This window comes from Urocampus carinirostris, chromosome 3, assembly GCF_059441175.1.
Source record: "Urocampus carinirostris isolate Australia breed hairy pipefish chromosome 3, RoL_Ucar_1.0, whole genome shotgun sequence".
Lineage (NCBI taxonomy): Eukaryota > Metazoa > Chordata > Actinopteri > Syngnathiformes > Syngnathidae > Urocampus > Urocampus carinirostris.
The window spans coordinates 61406446-61428337 of NC_142351.1; the positions used below are offsets into that span (position 1 = coordinate 61406446).

The 21892-nt window shown below is 37.8% G+C and overlaps 1 protein-coding gene across 1 annotated transcript; it reads left to right on the forward strand.

Moving 5' to 3' along the window:
• The first annotated feature begins 290 nt into the window (after positions 1 to 290).
• LOC148370337 (H(+)/Cl(-) exchange transporter 4) lies at positions 291 to 19513 on the forward strand. Its single transcript, XM_088332840.1, has 12 exons — positions 291 to 455; positions 2574 to 2728; positions 2804 to 2903; positions 4425 to 4612; positions 5825 to 5947; positions 6026 to 6232; positions 6309 to 6389; positions 8372 to 8917; positions 11266 to 11452; positions 13647 to 14045; positions 15703 to 15919; positions 15982 to 19513. The coding sequence occupies exons 1-12, from the start codon at positions 440 to 442 to the stop codon at positions 16070 to 16072; spliced, it is 2310 nt and encodes a 769-aa protein (XP_088188966.1). The 5' UTR covers positions 291 to 439; the 3' UTR covers positions 16073 to 19513.
• The last annotated feature ends 2379 nt before the right edge of the window (positions 19514 to 21892 follow it).

A 21892-nucleotide genomic window follows, 5' to 3' on the forward strand; every position in this document is an offset into this window, starting at 1 on the left:
GAAGAAAGGTCTCATGGCATACGAGTATGACACGGCACACTGATTGAAAAATACTGGATTAATGGATAGTCGAAGAAAATCAGGGATGCTGCTGGAAATGTGAATTTCCCTTCGGGGATGAATAAAGTATCTATCTACCTACCTATCTATCTATCTATCTATCTATCTATCTATCTATCTAGACGATCATTCGACTGTATTTTCAGGTCAGCGTGTTCCATCTTTTTTGCGAATGCATAGAAGATCTTTGAAAAACGATCTCGCGATATTACCGCTGTATGGTAGCTAAAACAAGGAGAGGAGGAAGAAGTCTCGTGCATTAACTACTGTGACGTGTTTTCTTACTTCACCTGGACCTCAAATGGCATCGGTGAATTACATTCCCCAAATTAAAAGTGTACTGTAATATAATTTTCGAGAACGACAGACAGACTCTAAAATGGACGTCGCCGAAGGTAAAATTAAAAATGATTCAGCAAGCTAAATGCTAGCACGTTAGCGTTGCTAATGCAAATTGCATTTGCACATTGTCAGCGATATTAATCCGTTTATTGACTAATTTTCTGTAACGCTGCTTTGGGAAAGCTTTTTAGCAACGACACTAAAATCGTTTGCACTAATGTAAACTAATAATGACCCATATGTTGCAAGTCCGGGTTCTGGTGATGTCACAGTAATTTTTATCGAAAATTTTGACCAGGTTGTACAGTAAACACCCCCCTCCCTTTGATTTTTGATCAGCCATCCATGTCACTCTTTTAACAGGCACAGATTGTGAATAATCGCTTTTATTGAATAGAATTGTCTTTATTTCCATTGATTACAACGAAGTTTACATTGTTCACAACAAGAATGGACATGGCACTCCATGATGAGCATTAACTTAAATACCCTAAAGAAAGAACAATTAAAGTATATTTGGTAGAAAGGGCATTATCTATAATGGAGTACTTGTATTCTGTCCTAACTTGTAAGTGCATTAAAATAGTCCAATGCTATTAGCAGCAACATTGTTCAAAAATTAGAAAAAAAAAAATTTTAACCACATTTTCTATACAAAGATGTTTTTTTTCACAGGGTGAGAGCTGCGGTATATTCATCCAGACTACTTAATATGATTCCACCTACATTTTATTGCACTCTTGCTATGATTCACTGTTAATTTCTATGCATCAATATTACAACTTAGGCCAGTCTGTAAGCACTACATTGTTAATATTTCTGCCTATTTATCCCAACAGTCTTTTATCTTATTTTCCCTTTAAATTCGTTAATTCATGTTTACCCTGGAGTGCCACGTATAAAATTGTTACATACAAAGTTTCACCATGTTATCAATGACAATAAAGGTATTTCACTTTAAGAATGGGCAAATAGCAGCTAATGATTTTGCAGGCTGTGTTGATACTCTGCAGAGTTTTGTTGTCTGTTGCCATTTACCCGTCACACCCCACCATAATGCCTTAGTGCAGTGGATTCATTTTTTGCAAACACACCACCAATTCTACTCCAAGAGTTATTGTTGGCATGAACTATTAGGAATGTTCAGTTTCCAAATTGAGTCATGTACAGAGATCGAACCTGAGTTCAACCAACGATTGCAAAGTTTTCTTCTTACTTGGAGCGTTGTAATTTTTAATCAAATGTAGAAAAAATGGTAAGTCATCATTTCATCACAATACATTAAGTGTCTAATATGTTTTATATTTACAACTGCATTAGTTCTGATTGCCAGTGAAACCAGTCAAAAAAACCCAGACAATATCATAATTTTGCCTAAATATTATATTTTCTACTGAAATGTAATAATTAGAATTATGAGCATGATATTGGACCATGGACAAGTGACAGGGTACAGACACTTCTCAGGGAAACTTGCAATTTGTTAAGTCATTATCTAAACACATCCAATATATGCTGTAGTAATGACATGTAATAGCAAAAAAATCCCAATATTCTCAGCATTCATTCATTATCCAAACCATTTGTCCTTATGAGGGCCATGATGGTGCTGGAGCCCAACCCAGCTAACACCCAGCAGTGGGTAAGGGACATTCGGGGCGCACCAAATCCTAGGGACAGTTTGTTACCACCAATAAACCTGCATTTATGTATTTGTGATGTGAGAGGAAACTGGATTGTTTGAAAGAAAAATCACAGGCCAATGGACCAAATAAAAACTCCATACAGGAATGCCGATAATTGAAATTGATCCTGGGGCCACTGAACTGTGAAACGGATATGCTAACCATGCACCCACTGCCATACTCTTAGCATAAATTTCGTAATTCCCGTCCTCGTTTGATTAAAAAAAAAATGACATCAATGACTCTGAATGTATTAACCATTTCTTCCACATTGCAGTTATCAGAACATTGAATATGCCAAAATCATATAAAAAAAAAGAATCACACTTTAAGATTGTAATGATGACACAAAAGGCACTTTATCGTCAAATTGAGCAAGTGTCGTCCTGCTTAGCACTCGCAAGCTCATTAAAAGAAAAAAAAAGAAAATATTATCAGGTTAATGTCAAAAATGTAAAATTACGTTTGCCTTGCTTGCCTGTACAGGTGTGAGTAGCACCACTCCCACTGATGAGATGAACGGAGCTGGCAACCTGATGGACTTCTTGGAGGAGCCCTTTCCTGATGTGGCCAATTATGAAGACTTTCACACCATTGATTGGCTGAGAGAGAAATCCAGAGACACCGATCGCCACCGCAAGGTTTTTTTTTTTACTTGTTCTCTCTTTTACACAAAAACAGAGCTTGAACACACTTGTATTTTCTCCTCTTTTAAGATTACCAGCAAGAGAAAAGATTCCATATGGGATATGACCAAAAGCCTGCTGGATGCCTGGTCAGGATGGGTTGTGATGTTGCTCATTGGACTACTTTCAGGTTTGTCTGAAGCACAAGAAATTCAGTTTATCTCTATGTAAGAAAGTATTGGGTTCCTAGTAGATTAGATTACCGTACATTTTGGACAATAAGCCACAACCTTTTCCCAAGCTTTCAACCCTGTGGTATATGCAATGATGCGGATGATCTAATTTAATGCATTTTTTCCAACAGCCAGGGGCACCCGAGCAGTAAAGTTAAGAGAGTGAGACACGAGTAATATATGTGCCGAGGAAGACGCAACTTTCATGCAACTTCGCCATTTACTGTATGCATGAATACAACTATCTTGAATAATCATCATGGAAAAGGTTTAAATCAAAAGGGGAGCGCTAAATATCATATTGGGAATAATTTTACAAGTATGTTTATATGTAAATTGAAATAATGTGGCCGAACGAACTCATTACAGGAAGCATTGCCAACGAAGCAGAACTCGGGCTCATTCCTATCTATCTGTCAGCATTATTGTGTGTTTTGCAGTAAATATTTACACGGTTGGTTTCTATGGATTGTCCTTGATGTACCAAGGCCATTTTCGCAGACATTCAAAGAAGTTGAATACGGCCAGGGGACATAGTGTAGACTTACACCGGCTTTATAATTTTCGGGTATCTTGTTTCAGATTGACTGTGGTGTTTCTCTGATGAAATAGTCATCATATCTTGAATCCCAAGAGTTTCAGCTTTCCAATGATATGAGGCATGACATATTTCAGTGACTAGTGGCATCATACAGACACATATTTGTTTATCAAAAGTCCGGCGGCCTGTCTTTTTTTGTAGATAGCTCATGCGGCTTAGTCAGGTGTGGCCTACGTAACTACAAAATGTGTTTTCTTCTGAAAATGTGTGCGGCTTATAGTGTGATGCGTTCATATTTTATGGTAATTATGCAAAGATGGCAATTTATAAATTTTACTTCCTGGCATTAATCTGTTCTGAGGTGGGGATCACAAAGTCAAATTCCTATATTGTGGGGGATAGAAATCTATGGTAATTTGTAGCTAATTCATGCATACCACACCCTTACTTCAGATAAAACCAATAAAATAACAAAATAGAATATTGTAAATAAACATTCAAATAAACAAACAAATAAATATACATGCAAAAAAAAATAAAAGCTTCATTTACCTTGGATTTGACGTGACTTGAGCCGTTCAAGTGGAGTAGCGTGTACTGTAGGTGCAGAGAGAGGGATGACAAGGTGTCAGCGGATTAGAAAACCGTTTTATATGACTTGATTAAGACGAAAAGCAGACTGGTATCATAGAGACATAACTCGCACAGTCATACGAACAAACACCGCAAAATTAGGATTTTATAGGTTTTTGGGCATGCAAAATCATTTGTAGTTGATGTCGTTAAGTTCAGTAATGATGGGCCCAAAAACTTCTGTATTTACACATTTCAGGTGTGCTTTATCTGAAAGAATGAGGATAAACTACCTTTATTAGTCTCACAAATTCAAAATGCCTTTGCACATGGGCACTAACTTCTTTTCTTATATCTCATCCAGGTACGTTGGCAGGAGTCATCGACCTGGCAGTTGACTGGATGACAGACCTAAAGGAGGGTGTGTGTCTGTCCGCCTTCTGGTACAGTCACGAGCAATGCTGCTGGACGTCCAACGAGACAACCTTTGACGACCGGGACAAGTGTCCGCAGTGGCAAAAGTGGGCCGAGTTGATGACAGGCCATTCTGAGGTTAGAAGAACATGATGTCATCCATACAGTGGGAGATTGAAAAACATATTTACTTTCTTTCCTAAATCACATTATTACCTAAAAGACACATGTCTCAAGTCATATGTATTTGTACCAAAAGTCTCAAAGGACTGCACAACAAGTATCTATCTATCTATCTATCAACTACCATTACAAATCATCTTTCTCTACTGAAATGAACAAAACTGCCTTTAATCCCTCTCTTGTAGCAAAAAAAAAAACACTTGTGGTTTTTTTTTTAATGTTAAGGCCTTTGATGCGAATTGTTCTCAAACTTGTTTTTATCATGTACTGTACCTTGATTTTTTTAAAGTTAAGTAACCCCAAATAAGCGCAACCAATTTTCAGGTTCAGATATTAAGACAAAAAACATGTAACTTAAAAAGAAAAAAATAAATGTTTATGCACAAAACGACTCAGTAAGTTTGGTTGTTCAAGAATAAAATCAGTTATATTGGATTTTACTAACAAAATGACACAGTTTGAGGGGTTATTTTCTATAACACAGCTCCAATTTTAGAGGCCATTGATCTCTTATGAGTTCAAAACCCCAAAAAAGTGACTCATATTGGGGTGTGTTTTTGCTCTTATTGTTTTTTTTGTTTGTTTTTAACCACCCAAATAGTGAAGAGGCACACTCCTGTTAATGATTATTTTGAAAATATTAACTTTTTTAGTGTGTTACCTTCTGAATATAATAATCATTTTATAAACAATCTCTCCTCTTATTAGTATATCATCTTAGTACAGATACTTATTTTTTAACTTAATTCAAAATCTCACAAACCCCCATTTGTGAACTGCTGTCCAATGTGTCTATAAAGATCATGTTCGTTTTCAGATAGTTACTGCTACTACAGTGCAATACACAGACGACAAATAAGTGTCTTTCTTCTATGATTCGTTTAACTGTGACTTTCAGACGAGAGTGTCAAAGTGCTGAAGGCCATGTTAATGTTTTATGTGATGAGCTTTGCAAAGTGTTACGCTGGTACAGCTGCTGTGAGCTGACTCGTGTGCCTCCATTTAAGGTTAATTTCTCAGTTGAGTGCAAGCAACAAGACAAATCAAAAAGAAAACAAATCTTCTCATTTGGGTCACTTGCATCTCAAGGCGGCACTGTTTTCTGAGGCACGAGAATGCAAATTTAACGACAATACATTTGAATTCATTATGTTTTTACATTTTAAGGGAGCGGGCGCATATGTGTTGAACTACTTGCTGTACATCCTGTGGGCGCTATTCTTCTCCTTCCTGGCTGTTTCGCTGGTACGAGTGTTTGCGCCATACGCTTGCGGCTCAGGAATCCCGGAGGTGAGCTGGTGCCGACGGGAATCTGTTTTTTTATTTTTATTTTTTGCCACCTATGTTGCTAAAATAGTGTGTTGTTAGATCAAGACCATCCTAAGTGGCTTCATCATCCGCGGTTATCTGGGCAAATGGACACTACTCATCAAGACGGTCACGCTTGTCCTGGCTGTGTCGTCGGGGCTGAGCCTGGGAAAAGAGGGTCCTCTGGTCCATGTCGCTTGTTGCTGCGGGAACCTCTTCTGCAGCCTCTTCTCCAAGTACAGCAAGAACGAAGGCAAACGACGAGAGGTGCATTTTATTGGTAGTGTTGTTTAATTTGCTGTGGTACGCCGCCCGCCCTAATTCACTAAATGCTCGGTTACAGGTGTTATCAGCTGCAGCCGCAGCTGGTGTGTCAGTGGCTTTTGGCGCCCCCATTGGAGGGGTTCTTTTCAGCTTGGAAGAGGTGGGTTTTAGAAGCGGTATGCATTAATTGCTTTTTCTCTTATGCGCATTACACTGAACCACTTGGGGTCTTTTATAAAGTTCTATAAGTGGGGCAAGTCAAAGTATGTGCTATTTTAAAAGAAGGGGGCCAAGTACTGAACCCTGCGGAACACCACAGGTAACACCAAAGGGTTCAGATGTCATTTCACCATATTTAACACAATGCTTCCTATCTGAGAGGTAGGATCTGAACCATAAGAGGACAGTTCCTGAGGGACCAATCTAGTCTTCCAGCCGGTCGAGTAGGATTTTGTGGTCCATAGTGTCAAAGGCAGCACAAAGGTCCAGCAGCAGCAACAGTGATGAAACGGCGGAGTCCATTGCCAGTAGAAGATCATTGGTTACCCTAACCAGGGCTGTCCCAGTAGAGTGCTTCGCCCTGAATCCTGAGAGCATAGATTCAAAAGGATTATTCTTGGATATAAAATCATTCAGCTGCTGTGTCACAACTTTTTCAAGTTCTTTATAATGAAACAGTAGGTTTGACACAGGTCTGCACTTAAGTACATACGTTTTTGTATCAAGGTTGGGTCATTTAAGGACATAAAAGTGCTGGAACAACACCTGAGAATAGTGATACGTTTATAATATTTAGAACTGAAGGTCCAAGGACCTCAAAAAGACCTTAAATAAGCAAACTTGAAAGGCGTTCAAACAGGCAAGTATTCGGTTTGGCTGTACTCACCACCTTTGTAGAATTATCAAGTGACAGATCACTAAATCGGGAAAAAAATCCCTGGACAAATTATCTACAATTTTCAGACCTTTGACATGTGGCATATTTACATGGTCTTTAGAAATCTCTTCCCGTATGCATTGAATCTTCTTAAGTCGTTTGCTGAATGGGTAGAACTATCTGGAATAGTCTCTTGCCTTGTTAGCGATGATGGTATCAAAAAGGAATTTTTTGGGTTAATATTTTGTGCCGCAATCACCTTTGAGAAATAGGCTGATTCTGCAGAGGCAAGAGCTGCTTCATACTATAGCAAGCTGTCACACCAGGTTTAACGGAAAACTTCAAGCTTGTTGGTGCGCCATTTTCGTTCAGGTGGTCTCTCTTCTAAAAATCTATTAAACAGTATATGAGGGGGATCAGAATATTCACCAACTACATTACCTGAGCTGTCAAGGATTACACATCATTTTTCAGAATCGATCAAGAGAACTTTCAGACTTTTTGGGGGGAGTTGCATTTAAGAGCGTTATTTTAAAACATCTTTTAAATTTTCCATAAAACATGCTGTTACTTTAATCGCCCAGCAGATGGCACTAATGTACCTTAAATGACCAATGAACAATCGACATTTACAATTTTTAAAAGAATCATTGATGTTTTTTGCTTTTTTTTCTGAAGTTTTCAATGTATTTCATAACTTGCCATAAATTGGCGTAGCATTGGTTAGCACTGAATTACAATGAACAGTTCACATCAGATATGCAGACGGATTAATGTTGATTTTGATTGAGTTACTGAAGTGTTTTTCATTCAGTGTTTTAATGATAATCCATTTTTATAGGCCATGAAATTTTTGAGGTTCTAATTATATCTCCTTAGAGATTTTTTTATCATCGATTTGAGAAATTCCGTCCCCTACCTACTTCCTCTTATGTGTTTTTATACCATATTTTATGTGAATCTTTCTTTTGTCTACTTTTTGTATAGCTAAATATAAAAAAAAGAATTGTAGGTTATTATTTTTATTTATTATTATTTCCCTACTGTCTTGTAATATGAGCAAAAAAATATCTATTTGCGAGGTGTTTGTTATATGTAAATACACAGGAGATCTAGCTGTTGGACACAATTATTAAGAAAATCAAATGGGTAGGATTAATAAGCATATGCTTTTGTTTATGGCTTTTCAGAAAGTTTTTGTCCTTTGGCTTTTTTATTTTCTTGTGTTTCAAATAAATATAGTTTCATTCATCTGTCCTCTGCAGGTTAGCTACTATTTCCCTCTGAAGACTTTATGGCGTTCCTTCTTTGCTGCATTGGTTGCTGCTTTCACGCTGCGCTCAATCAACCCGTTCGGGAACAGCCGCCTGGTGCTATTTTACGTTGAGTACCACACGCCTTGGTACATGGCCGAGCTGGTGCCCTTCATCTTGCTCGGTGTCTTCGGGGGCCTTTGGGGGACCCTCTTCATCCGTGCCAATATCGCCTGGTGCCGACGAAGGAAGACGACCAAGCTGGGGAGGTATCCAGTACTGGAGGTCATAGCCGTGACCGGTATAACTGCCTTGTTGGCGTACCCCAATCCGTACACCCGGCGCAGCACCAGTGAGCTCATTTCCGAGCTCTTCAATGACTGTGGAGCGCTAGAGTCATCACAACTCTGTGACTACATCAACAACCCCAACATGAGTCGACCTGTGGACGATATTCCGGACCGGCCAGCTGGACCTGGTGTGTACAATGCGCTGTGGCAACTAGCGCTCGCTTTAGTCTTCAAAATTGTCATCACCATCTTCACATTTGGGATGAAGGTCAGTTCAATTCAGTTTCTCTTTGTTTTGAAAAAAAACAACTGCATATTTTATTTGTCGCTCGATTGTTGTGGCTATTGCTTAAATGCTGTATCTTTTTTATTTTTTAAATTCAAGATTGAATAGGTTTTTGTTAATGTTAAAGTATTGTGCTTTTAGATCACATGTCAAAGTCAAACAAGTTTACCACAGCCCCTGAGATTATGTTGACATAATTTTATCATACACAAGGAATAGTAATTTTTTACCCTACAGTACTTCTCCTTGAAGAAAGTGTCAGATTTGCTTCATAGTTCTCTGCACTTTATTTTGTTTCAATTCAATTCTAATTTACAAACTATTTCATTTCAGTGAATGATAGAAAATATCTTTTTTTTTTTTCTTTCTTTGAAGCCAATTTATCACACTTTTGCTAAACTATTGGCTACTGGTGGTGCCTGAATAATACAGACTTAATTAATTTAATGTTAATTTTATGGAGATTTATTTGCCATGTGTCTTTTGTGCCTGTTGAGAAGTCAAGATTGCTGACAGTCGTAACTAAATATTGCTTTATTTATATGATCATAATGCAATATTAAATTCTATTTAAATTCTAAAAATAATGCCTCTATTGGCAGTAAAATGTCAATTTTTGAAAGTCTTAAAAATGTGAACACTTAATAACATTCATATTTTTTGAACAAAAGAAAATTTGTAACATTTATCAATATTTCACCAGTTTACTTTCGTGGCAGCATCGCGTGACTAAAATTACAGAACTATCAAAACGGTGATGTGGTTTTAGTCGGGCCATTCAGAGCATACTCATGTCTTAGGCAGTGTTCTCGTTTGCCTGTGTCCCTGCGTCCTAGACGCATAGTTTTTTCTGGGGACACATCGTGTCAAATCAACGTGCGTCCCCGGGACGCAAATTTTTTGACACCAATTTGTCATTATTACCCGATTACTTTTTCTTTTTTTTTTTTCTTTTTTTTTAACAAAGATTTACCACACTCCAAACGTGTCGTCAGGCAGATCCGCCATTGTTCTTTTGGTCTCGCGCCGATCTCTGCAAACGAGATCTCGTTGCTTCGAGATGACGTCATTGTTTTGGTGGTTGTCGAGTGAAAGAGAAATATGCCTCCGTAAAAACAGTTGGTATTAGGTGCAAATCAACAAAAAATTGGTAATTTCTTCAGTGTCGGTAATAAGTCGAAACATAATACAGAAAGTGGTAACAACGGCAATAATTCCGGCATGAAAAAACGGCGGAGAAATTCTTCAGAAGACCGCGAAGGCAAGCAAAACACGTGTTTTGAAGCGAACGATTCGACGAAAGATAAACATAAGAATACTTCTAGCAAGAAAAGGACTTTTCTGCCAAAATTTACTCAATTATGTTCCTGGTTACGCTATGAGGAGGATGATAATGGAGGCTACATGTTCTGTGATGCATGCACCCAGCGTGACAAAAAAACTGGATTGCATAAATCATTTCGCAATACGAACTTTCAGAAAAGCACATTGGATCGGCACAACGACAATGAAAACCACAAATTAGCTATGGCAATTCCGTTGCTGCAATTGGACCTTGAGAAGGCATTACAACTGAGGTGGGACGGCAAACCACGAAGAATATATGAACTGAAAAATCTGAAGTGAATAAAACTGCATGAATATATAGACTAATATTTCAGCAATATTATTTTGTATAATGTACAATATTTTAGTGAACTGAAAAATCTGAAGTGATAACTGCTTTGTATTACCAATTAAGTGTGATGGTTAAAACTGAATGAATATATAGATTTATATATTTATTTATATATTTGTCGCCGATTTACAATTTCAACCTCGGTCACACTAAATTTTGGGAACCCATAGATCTCTGTTGGGACCCATAGATTTTTGAGCATGCGAGTTCCCGGGACCCATCACTTTTCAGAGGTAAAATGAACACTGCTTAGGTCTAACCACAATTCACATAGGACCTGCGGACAGAGACGTTTACTTTGGACCATAGGAAAGTGTCATTTTAATGTGAAGTGGCGATCTGAAAAATGTTTTTTGCCATGGCTAAAATCCGTACCAGGTAATGTACAAGGCACAATGTATTGTGTGCATGGACAATTTGTGTTTTTGAGTGGGGTTTTTTGTCGACTTGGTCTTGAATTTGATTTAAAAAGGGGAAAAAAAGTCTTTAAACGTTTTGAATTTAACCTGCCTTAAAATGTAGGAACCCTGCACCCATTTGACTTTGACACCTCTAATCTAACTTCTATTTCAAACCAGCACTCCTAGAAAACTAAATTGACTTACCATTTAAAAGCACTGGAATAATGGTTTGACAATTGTGATGTGATCAGATCCCGTCAGGCCTCTTCATTCCCAGCATGGCGGTGGGTGCCATCGCAGGCCGAATTGTGGGCATTGCAGTAGAGCAGATGGCGTATCACCATCATGACTGGATCATCTTCAAAAACTGGTGTCGCCCTGGTGCTGACTGTGTCACACCTGGACTTTACGCCATGGTGGGCGCCGCTGCCTGTCTGGGTAAGGCAGGTTTATGCCCTATTTGTTTATGGGATGCGACGACTGTGTTGTTTTCCAGAAATGCACCTCGATTACATTTTGGTTCATAAATCATAAGGACATTAAAGACTAAAAATTATTTCAAAGATGTCAGTTTTTTTTTTTTTGTGTATAGCAAAGCCTTGGTTTTTCACAGGTCCTGCAATAGTCTAAACCCGCAAAGTAGAAATCTTTTTTTTTTTTACATACTCTATTATAGATTCAATAAAGAACAAACCCAATTTACAACATGAAGCATATGTTTAACAAAGAAATTCATGTACTTTTCAAACTTTTTTTACAAATAACTTCTGTACTGTCAATTTATAGTTTTAGAAATAATCTTACTGCTGTATATTACTACTGTATTGATTAAGGGCACGATCCACTTATCAAGGTTCCCACGGATCTTTAAAAAGTCTTAATAGGCATTGACTTCATTAATTTAAAAATAAGGGCTTAATTGGCATTACAATGTCTTAAATCCAATTTTCGAAAGTCTTGAAAATGTAAACCCATTAATATATTTTATTTGATATTTTTTGAACTAAAAAGATATAGTAAAAAAAAATAAAAAGATCTATTTTTTAAATACATTATGATAACAATGCTCCATGTATGCTTCACTGTAACAGAGTAGTTCTTTGGAGTTAGTAGTTATCTGCCAGTTTTGGCAAGGATCCATGAAGTACTGTAAGCATCCTTTTTATTTATTTTTTTCCATGTATAAAACCTTTGAGAGTTCTGTTTTTCAGATGAAAGGTTTTCAACTAGACCGAAATGTGATTACAAAAATACTAATAATAATAATTTAAAATTGCCTTTAATTCACGTGGTGTGTTTTTGTTTTGTTTGTTCCAATTGTGTTTTTTTTTGGACGATTTTGTCTTATATTTGTTTTTTAAAGGCATTCAAAAAGTCTTAAAAATCTCGACTTTAACTTGCCTTAAACTGTAGGAACCCTGTTTATATCTTGTCGCCATCATGTGGATGACAAAAATGTTGCATGTAAATAACATTCCAAACAGAAAATACCGTACTATATAAAAGTTTTTATCCCATGATAACGTCTTCACTGTCAAATTATAATAAAAAAAATGCTACTATATTGCTCTATTGATTGTTTTTTTTTTTTTTTTTTTTTTTTTTTTAATATGATTGGTTGATCAACTCCGGAACTCATACAGATAAAGAACCTTTCTGTGGGAACCTGATTAAAGCAAATATCTCAATTTGATCCAAAGTAATTTTGACAAATGTTATTTGTGTGACGAATAACCAGTTTTGTTTGGCAGGCGGTATTAAAAAGTTTAGAAAGTTCTAATTCTGAAAAGAGGTAAAATCTTGCGTTTGGGTATAAAATGTCAATCATTAAGTTGGGCTTGGCATCTCCCACCATGTTTTTTTCTCTCTCTATTTGTAACGTATCTGCCCAGCATGCACGCTGTTGTCTGCACACACTTTTACTCAAGTAATTATTTGAATGACAACCTTTTAGTAATAATATTCTAAAGTAACTGTACTTTTACATGAGTAACACACTTCTGCACTGCAGTGCTGAAGTACGCGCTGTGCGTACTGAAGTGCCGAAGTGAAGGACAGAGTAAATCCAAAGCTGCACTTTTGCACCATAATGTGCGCGGCACCAAAGTGCGGCTTCGATATTACCTAGGGCTCGATCCCTCAACAAGTTAATCGGTCATTTTCGGGCGGGTTAGGGATTTTATACCTCTGGGCCGGGTTGGTTGTGGCTGGATTATATATAATTGTGAACCCTTTCAAAACTATCTGCTTCCATCAGATGATATTTTGTCGGCATTATGTGGTCGTTATTGGGAAAACAAAAATGCGGTGAAAAATGCTTTTACCTTCTTTTAGCATGAGGAGCTGCCTTTTGCTACTTTTGTTGGTCCACAGCTTTTGTTGACACGATTTAAGAGAAACTGAAATTTGAAAAAGATTTGCACATCACATATGTCATGTAGGTTGGTATGTGTACAACTTACCATGCAACATTATCAGAAGACAGAACCAATGCACGATGAAAATTAATTCTCGGTATTGAAACCACGGAACGTAATCGGCGATATAGCAAGGGATTGCATTATACCATTTATGATTAAAACACTTGCTTTTGATGGAAAGTATCATTTTCTTTGATTTTGTATCATTTCAGGTGGCGTGACCAGAATGACCGTGTCCTTGGTAGTTATCATGTTCGAGCTCACTGGTGGTCTTGAGTACATCGTTCCACTCATGGCAGCTGCTGTCACCAGCAAGTGGGTGGCGGATGCCTTTGGGAAGGAGGGAATCTACGAGTCTCATATCCAGCTTAACGGATACCCATACCTGGACGTGAGGGACGAGTTCACCCACCGGACCCTGGCCGCAGATGTGATGCGGCCTCGCCGGGGCGACCCCCCGCTAGCTGTTCTCACGCAGGACACCACAACCGTGGAGGATGTGGAGATGTTAATCAAAGATACAGATTATAACGGCTTCCCGGTGGTTGTATCCCGAGATTCCGAAAGGCTCATCGACTTTGTGCAGCGCAGGGACCTGACTATTGCAATAAGTGAGTCTGCGCATTTTTTCTTTCTCATGCCTTCATTTCTGCGAAGAGTTCTGCATAGATTTTGCTTATCACAGTTTGAAGTTGTTAACAAGTTTAATTTAAAGTACATATTAAGATTGCTTTAAAAAATATGTTGTTTTAATCCAAATGTTTTTCGTTCTTCTGTAACTTATGCTGCCCCCTTAAAGGGAATGGTGCTGGCTATGCAGACCCTAATCAGTGGCTACTGTAGAAAATGCCATCATTTGCAGCAGGTGTAGATGGTGCTAGCATTAGCAGCTAGCATTAGTGGCTAGCATCATGAGCGATAACATGCAAAGGCCGTGAATGCATTAATACCTGGTTTCAACAAGGCTGCTTTTTCTGCAAAACATTGTTTGTCCCAAAATGAAACACAGTTAGTGCATTCTCAAGATAATATTGTTTGTTTTAGTTACTATATGTGTATATATAAAATCAAATATTGGATAGGGCTACAACTAACAATTATTTTAATAATTGATGAATCGGTCAATTATTATTTAGATTTTTCGATGAATTATATTTTTTGAAAACACGTAACTAGTTTCCCTTTTCAAATTATGAAGTTGGACGGATGGAAGCACAAAACAACCAAATATTCTACAATATAAAACAATTGAAAAAAATCCAAGTTTTTGTCAAATAACACTAAACAGAAATACATAAAAATGTTTGCTATACACCTGCAAATGTCAAAGATACTTTTTTCCTCCTACCTTATCCAAAGATCATATTTCATTCAGACTACTCATTCAAAACCAAAACGGAAGAAAGCGCAATATATGTAGTTTAACATGTAACAAAATTTATTATCCACAAAAAAAAAACACTTTTCAAATTATTCTCAACATATATATATTTTTTTTGGGGGGGGATTTAAATCTTTCAATTTGATGAACACATCAAATATGCAAATTATATAACTTTTTTTCTTTGTAATTCTGCAGCACTTTGTTTCATTACAAATTGTTAACTTTGCAGTGTTTGACTGTGCCATGCCAATTTTGTTTATAATGATGTAATGTTAAACAAAAAAGATTATTATTTTTTTTAATGTAAGATACTTTTATACAAACGGTCTTGGTACTACTACTACTACTACTACTACCATAACCCTACAACTTCTCAACAAGATCCAATGTACTTATTTGCGTTGGTTTAACTTGCTTAGTGGCTCATAAATCAAGCAACACAATTAATCTATGAGGTAATTAGTTGCCAACACTTATAATACAGATTTTAAATGATTGTATCGATTTGTTGTTGCAGCCCTAGCTTCAGCCCTATTCAATAATTTTAAGCTGTTAACAAAACGTGCTCAATGTGTGGACAATGATCTGTTAAAAGCAACTCTTGACATCTAATGCTGATTTTTTTTTCATACTGAAATCATTATATAGGCTTGCTACTTACTAAACGGTAGCGCTTTTGAAATAAAAAAAAAGATATATGTATATATATATGTTTCTTTGTTTGTCTCTCATGTACAATGCTTCTGAAAACGTATTTATAGGTTATGGCACTGAATAACATTACTTGTATCAAACTAAATTGCCAAAGTGTCTGGCAAAGAGGGAATAAAGTTTTATAAGATACAAATACTGAATTCAATCTTCCTTTTTTTGTGTTTACATAGAAAATGCCCGTCAAAAACAAGACGGTGTAGTGAGCAGCTCTGTGGTTTACTTCACTGAGGATGTGCCACAGTTGCCTGCCAGCACACCGCAGCCTTTGAAACTGCGGCGAATCCTCAACTTGAGCCCCTTCACAGTGACTGACCACACGCCCATGGAAACGGTAGTGGACATATTCCGCAAGCTCGGCCTACGTCAGTGTTTAGTCACTCGCAGCGGGTAAGACGATAGACCATGTAGACGTTTTTGCCCGCTTATTCATCAGACTTTCCCCTCACTAGGCGTCTTCTCGGCATCATCACAAAGAAGGATGTGCTGCGTCACATGGCGCAAATGATGAACCAGGATCCCGAGTCCATCATGTTCAATTAGACCCCCCTACCTTGTGTGATAAGCTTCTTGTATTAGTGGACAGGCCAGCCTCATCTTGTGTGCTCAAATCTACATCCGTGCCAGCCCCTGACTGCTCATCGGCGTTAGTCAACATAAACAACATGGTGTGAGTCGTTTTTGGGACAAGAAGCTTGCACTGCAAATGCGTTTAGGAGTTCTACGTACCAGCGCTAATATTTGAAGTTTTCTGGTTCTGTTTCCACTTTTTTTTCTTGTCCAAAGTTTGAGGTACACACAAGCTTCTGAAACACTACAATTATCATTCCCTGATTTAATTGACGGTGGTGCCTTGAGATATGACTTTGTTCTTGTTTGTTTGGTTTTGTTTGTAGATATAATGTAATGAAGGTACTGGAACATTTTCAAGGAAGAGGCTTCTGAACGGTTTGCTGCAAGGGTCGGGAACCTATGGCTCTTTTAATTAGAAGATATGGCTTGGAGATAAAATAGGACTTGCGCATGTATTTAGTGTTGTACAGTTACATGAGTCGATTGTTCAAGCTGAAGCAATACTGTCGCAAAGTCCAGTATATATATATATGACCCAATTTTTAACAACAAATTACAGTCAAGATGTTACAACAACAGACCCAGTTTTGGTTGGAAATCGCTAAATAATCATGTATATGGACGCTACCTAAGCAATTTGTGCTCATTGTTGAGACACTTTACAATGAAAAGCCACACAACCAACTTGAAACTCCCAGAAGCTCTAGCAGAGTACCTAGAGCAATTTGATTGGGTTAGCAGTAGGAATGGGCAGAGCTATACACAGGACAGGATACGCGCTCTCCTCCTCCATCAGCCTCGTCTGCATTGAAAGTAAATACGATGGTATCCTTATTTGAAGTATTTTGTGACATTTTCACTAAAGAACTTTGTATGCACCTTGTTTTTGAAACCATTGTTTAGGATAAAAATTGGGCCTCAACACTTAAGTAACTGCGGGAGGGAGACTTTAAGTGGTATGTGACACGGGCTCTGTGATTTGTTAAAAAAAAAAAATCTGTGCTAAAGAATTGGCTTTTGTCCGGAGAGCAGGTTTGGCGGTTTTGTTAAGTTTTGTCTTTCAATATATGGTTTGGCTCTCTCAAAAAAAAAAAACTAAATATTCTTGCTTTTATGGCCTTTTCTTTCAAAAAGGTTCCCTACCCCTGGTTTAATGCCATCATACGTTGAACTTAATGGTAAGAAAAATTAATGTGTATTTAAAAACAAAACCCCCAAAAAACATTGATAGCTTCAAAATAACATGAAACAGGAAATACCATGACCAAATGTGAATAACTTCTATGTTGTAGGATTATAACACACTAAGCATTGGATACCTGATCATAAAAAATGTAGCAACAATCACACGGCATGTTTTCCAATTCATTTGCACCATATTGATATTATCAGTTTGGTTTCCTCTTCTAGCTCTAGAACAATGGGTAATCCTAAAAATCTTATGGCCAATCATATAACTATCAAACTCTTGTTTTATTGCTGCTATTTTAAAAAGACTTCTCAATTTAATGTATTTTTACTTGCTGGACTGGAATGTTTTTAATGATGTTTAAAAATGCCCGCAAAAGACAAATATGTTTGGGGGGGGGGGTTTGTTTTCAGCCGAGTAAAACAGTGGCTGACATTTTCAGACCAATGACAGGAGATAATGGGAAGAAAATGGTTATTTGAGAAGGGATTGGCAGATCACTATTCCCCAAAAGTTCAGGAAATCATGGCTGATAAATCGCGTGGACGATGGGTGCACCCCTACTCAATTTGCATCTTAAGGCACCACTGTACATGGACTTGAATGACGAGTTTGGTTAGCATCAACTCATCAAGGTACAACTTTAGCTGTGAATGTTTTCTTAAGCGTTAATTAGTGGTTATATACTCTTAACTGATTGTGATTTATTTTACCTGACAGAGTAGTCTAGCTCGGGGGTCACCAATTTTTTTTTAAGCTGAAACCTTTTTTGTGTTACTAATTAGTTTGAAGGGCTACCAAATCAACAAACATGTACAGTATTTTCACGACCATAAGGTGCACATAAAAGTCTGTTTCTTCAAATTGTAAGGCGCCTCTATCGTGAAGTGGGCCCTGTGTTTGATGTAAAGCGGCTGATGTAACGATCAGGCTGCTGTTCACTCTGCAGAGCTTCGTGCTCATTTCCGATTTTTGGGTCAAATCTGGTGTTTCTGTGAGATAGTACGCATTTACAACAAAATGTGACTTGTATACGATCTCCTGCGACTTTTAATTAAGCGTCTCCTGTTTAAACGCCCCAAGTGTCCTGCATGCGCAGAAGAGGACACGTGACGTCACACGCAATGCGCCCATTTTCTGCGAAAGTACTCATGGATGCTAATGTAGCGTATCTAGCAATTCAAAAGTAATTGTGCTACGGAAGACTGAACACATTTGTAGCTCCAAAAATGAATTAAGTCCCAAAACTCACTTTCCCTCCATTGAATGCTACGCAGAAAAACATGGAAACCGAGCAGCCTTTAGAGAATTGAGGATCAATAAATCGGTGGTTCGCAAGGGGAGGAAGCTGATAGGCAAACTCCGGCAAGTTTTTATCTGTGCGTTTTACTTTGTAACAATACTTAAGTAAACCACAGTCAAACTCAGTTGCTCTCTCGCCGTATTTTTGAATAAGCACATTTGTATGCCTTTCTGTGTTGTAAGGCAGCTGCAGCAGAGGGCACCCTTGCCCTATCGTGCGTCGCGCCCTGTGGATGAATAGAACCAGCTACGCAAACTGCACCTTTTAACACGATGTGCCCTATGGTCGTGAAAAAAATGGTATATTCCTTGTATAGAGTTATTTACACATATGAAATATAAGCTGATTTTTAAAAGGATTTTGTAATAATAGATCATATATTTAAAGACACAAATCATGTCAACGATTTCTCATGCCTGTAATAAATCAAATTTTCTAGAAAATCAGATTGAACACAATTACTAGTGAGCTTTTTTCCCGAACCAGTCAGGGGCTACCCTTATGGTCTTTGGGCAGCAAGTTGGTCACCCCTGCTTTAGTGCATCTAACCACTGCAATGTCAGCAAATACTCTGCACGCCCCCCATTTCCTACATACTTTTTTGCCGCAGGGTTTCATATGTGATGTGACTCAAAACAAAGGGAACTCCATTGTTCACAAAAGTCAGCAAAAACAGTTGTAATGTATTTTATGTTTTTACCGTGGTGAGGAAGAACCTTATGTCAGCTTCTCCCTTATGTCTTCTTGCTTACAACATCATGTCTTTAAATGCCAAGAAAAGTTATGTGATGTTGTTATAAGATTCAATGTACCATGTTGGTGACACCTGAATCAATTCAACTATTTATCAGACATTTTGCACTTTGGTTGGAACATGTAAATGCAGTCATACACATACAAAATAAAATGGTTTAGGTGATGGTTGATGTGTTCATTATTTGGGGATGTGGCGATGTTAACATGGCCTACTGTGTGTAGGCATCCACCATAGACATGGAAAGCAGTGCTCAGCCGTGACAATGACATCATTTCAGTGTAATCAGCACGCTTGGCGACTGGCGCCGTTTAGTCAATACAACAATGATCATGCAAAATATTCAGGCTGTAAAAGGTCAGAAGAGTTGAAGGGGAGACCTGGTATAGTTGTAACATTATTTTTCCCTTCCTTCCCATTTTATGATCGTTTGTGCTTGTTCTCTCAAACTTGTATACATGGTACATGAATGGTATCATGCTAAGTAGCTCCAAAAGTCTGACAGACCCTCAAACAGAGAGATACTCAGCGTTAAAACAGCCCAGTACCGGCTGAGGTTGTAACACTGCTAATGGACAGTTGTAACAGTGAGATTTAATATTACGAATAAGCTTCAGATAGAAAGTTCTTTAAATATTGGACTATTTGATAGAAATCTATGAAAAGAATGGCATGGGATAGAGCAAACTGTGTCATATCTGTCTTTTTTTATGGAGAGCATTGCTTATCAGTCTGAAAAGCAGCTGCTGCAAATGAACAAACCCTAGTAAAAAGTATGGAATCGTCAGTCTTGGACAAGTACTCCGACGTTTTATTCTGTTAAACAAACTCATAAAAAGCATGAAAAAAAAATGTTTTCCAAAATTGCAACTCCTTGTCATTCAGAAACACTAAATAAAAGAATAAAACAAAACACTGTCTTCAAAAGCTGAAAGAAACTCTGACTAAAGAGCCTATGTTAAAGTTCTACGACCGGAGAAGAGCACCAGTCTCTCTGTAGATGCATCGCAATACAATCTGGGAGCAGTATTGTTGCAGTTGACAAGCAGTTAATGCCACAATTACTTATATAGGCTAAGCACAGGGGAGGAAATGGAATCATGAAAAACAGACAAATAACATTCAAAACATATTGCTAATTACTAGTATTTAGTTGCACCACCTTTGGCTTTTATGACAGCTTGCAGTCTCTGCGGCAGGAACTTGAAGCGTGTCAAACGGTATTCTTCATCAATCTGGTGCCAACTCTCTTTGATTGCAGTTGCCAGATCCTCTTTGCAGGTCAGAGATATCCTGTGGACAATATTTTTTCAATTTCCACCTCAGATTCTTAATTGGGTTGAGATCTGGGCTATTTGCAGGCCATGGCATTGACTGGATGCGTTTTTCTCCAAGGAAGCTTTTAGTTTTTGCTCTGTGGCATCTTGGAAAATGAGTTCATCCCCGAACATGTTTTTCAATTGAAGGAATAAGAAAGCTGTCCGAAATGTCAATGTGAACATGTGCATTTATTGCGAATTTGACCGCAGCCATCTCCCTGGTGCCTTTGCCTGCCATGCATCCCAGTATCATTAAGGACTGAGGAAATTTTGATGTTTTCTTTGTAAATCTCACCGGAACAGCAGCTAACAAAAGTTTCAGCATCATCACCATGTCTAATGCAGATGTGACTCATCACTGAAGATAACCTTCATCCAGTAATCCACAGTCCATGATTGCCTCTCCTTAGCCCATTGCAGTCTTGTTCTTTTGTGTTTAAGCGTCAACGATGGTTTCCTTTTCGCTTTCCTAAATGAAAATTCTATTTCCTGTAGGCGATTTTGCACAGTTCTGTCTCATTCATTGACTCCAACTTCCTCTCATTTCCTCTTCATTTGTCCTGTTGTGCCTTTTCTGTTTTAAAGACATATGGCATTTAGTTTTTTGTCTTGGCGCCTGCATGTCGTTTTGGGCCTACCAGTACGCTTGACTTTAACATCTTTCCAATGCTGTTTGTACTTGGTCCAAATCTTCAATACAGCTGACTGTGAACAGCCAACATCTTTGGCATACGAGTGGAGTTACCTTCTTGAAAAAGTTGTCTGGGTGTGTCCTTATTTTCTACTCAAAATCCACTGGTTCCATTTTTTTTCCTCAGAATTGAGTGATTCCATATTTATTTCCCTGCACTTGCTCTATAAAAGTAACATTTAATATTTTTTTCTTAATTTCTTTTAGTGTTTCTGATTGCCAGTATGTTGCACTTTGGAATAACCTTGTTTCATGATTGTGATCTGAGTTTTTTTCCACAGAATAAAATTTCTGAGTGAAGGCTAAATGCTAGCATTAACAGCTAAGGCCAGATTAGTTTTTTAAAATCTAAAAAATCTTATCATAAAATAACAGCATTACAGCAAGCTAGTTCATCTAATTTAGGGGTCAATAAAAATGACCTGAATAAATTATAGCTCGATGAATTAATCAGAAGAGTCACATGTTTCTTTCCGCCTTTTGGACTGCCACATCAGTTTTGAGTTTTATCAGGAGAAATTATGAAAAAGCGTA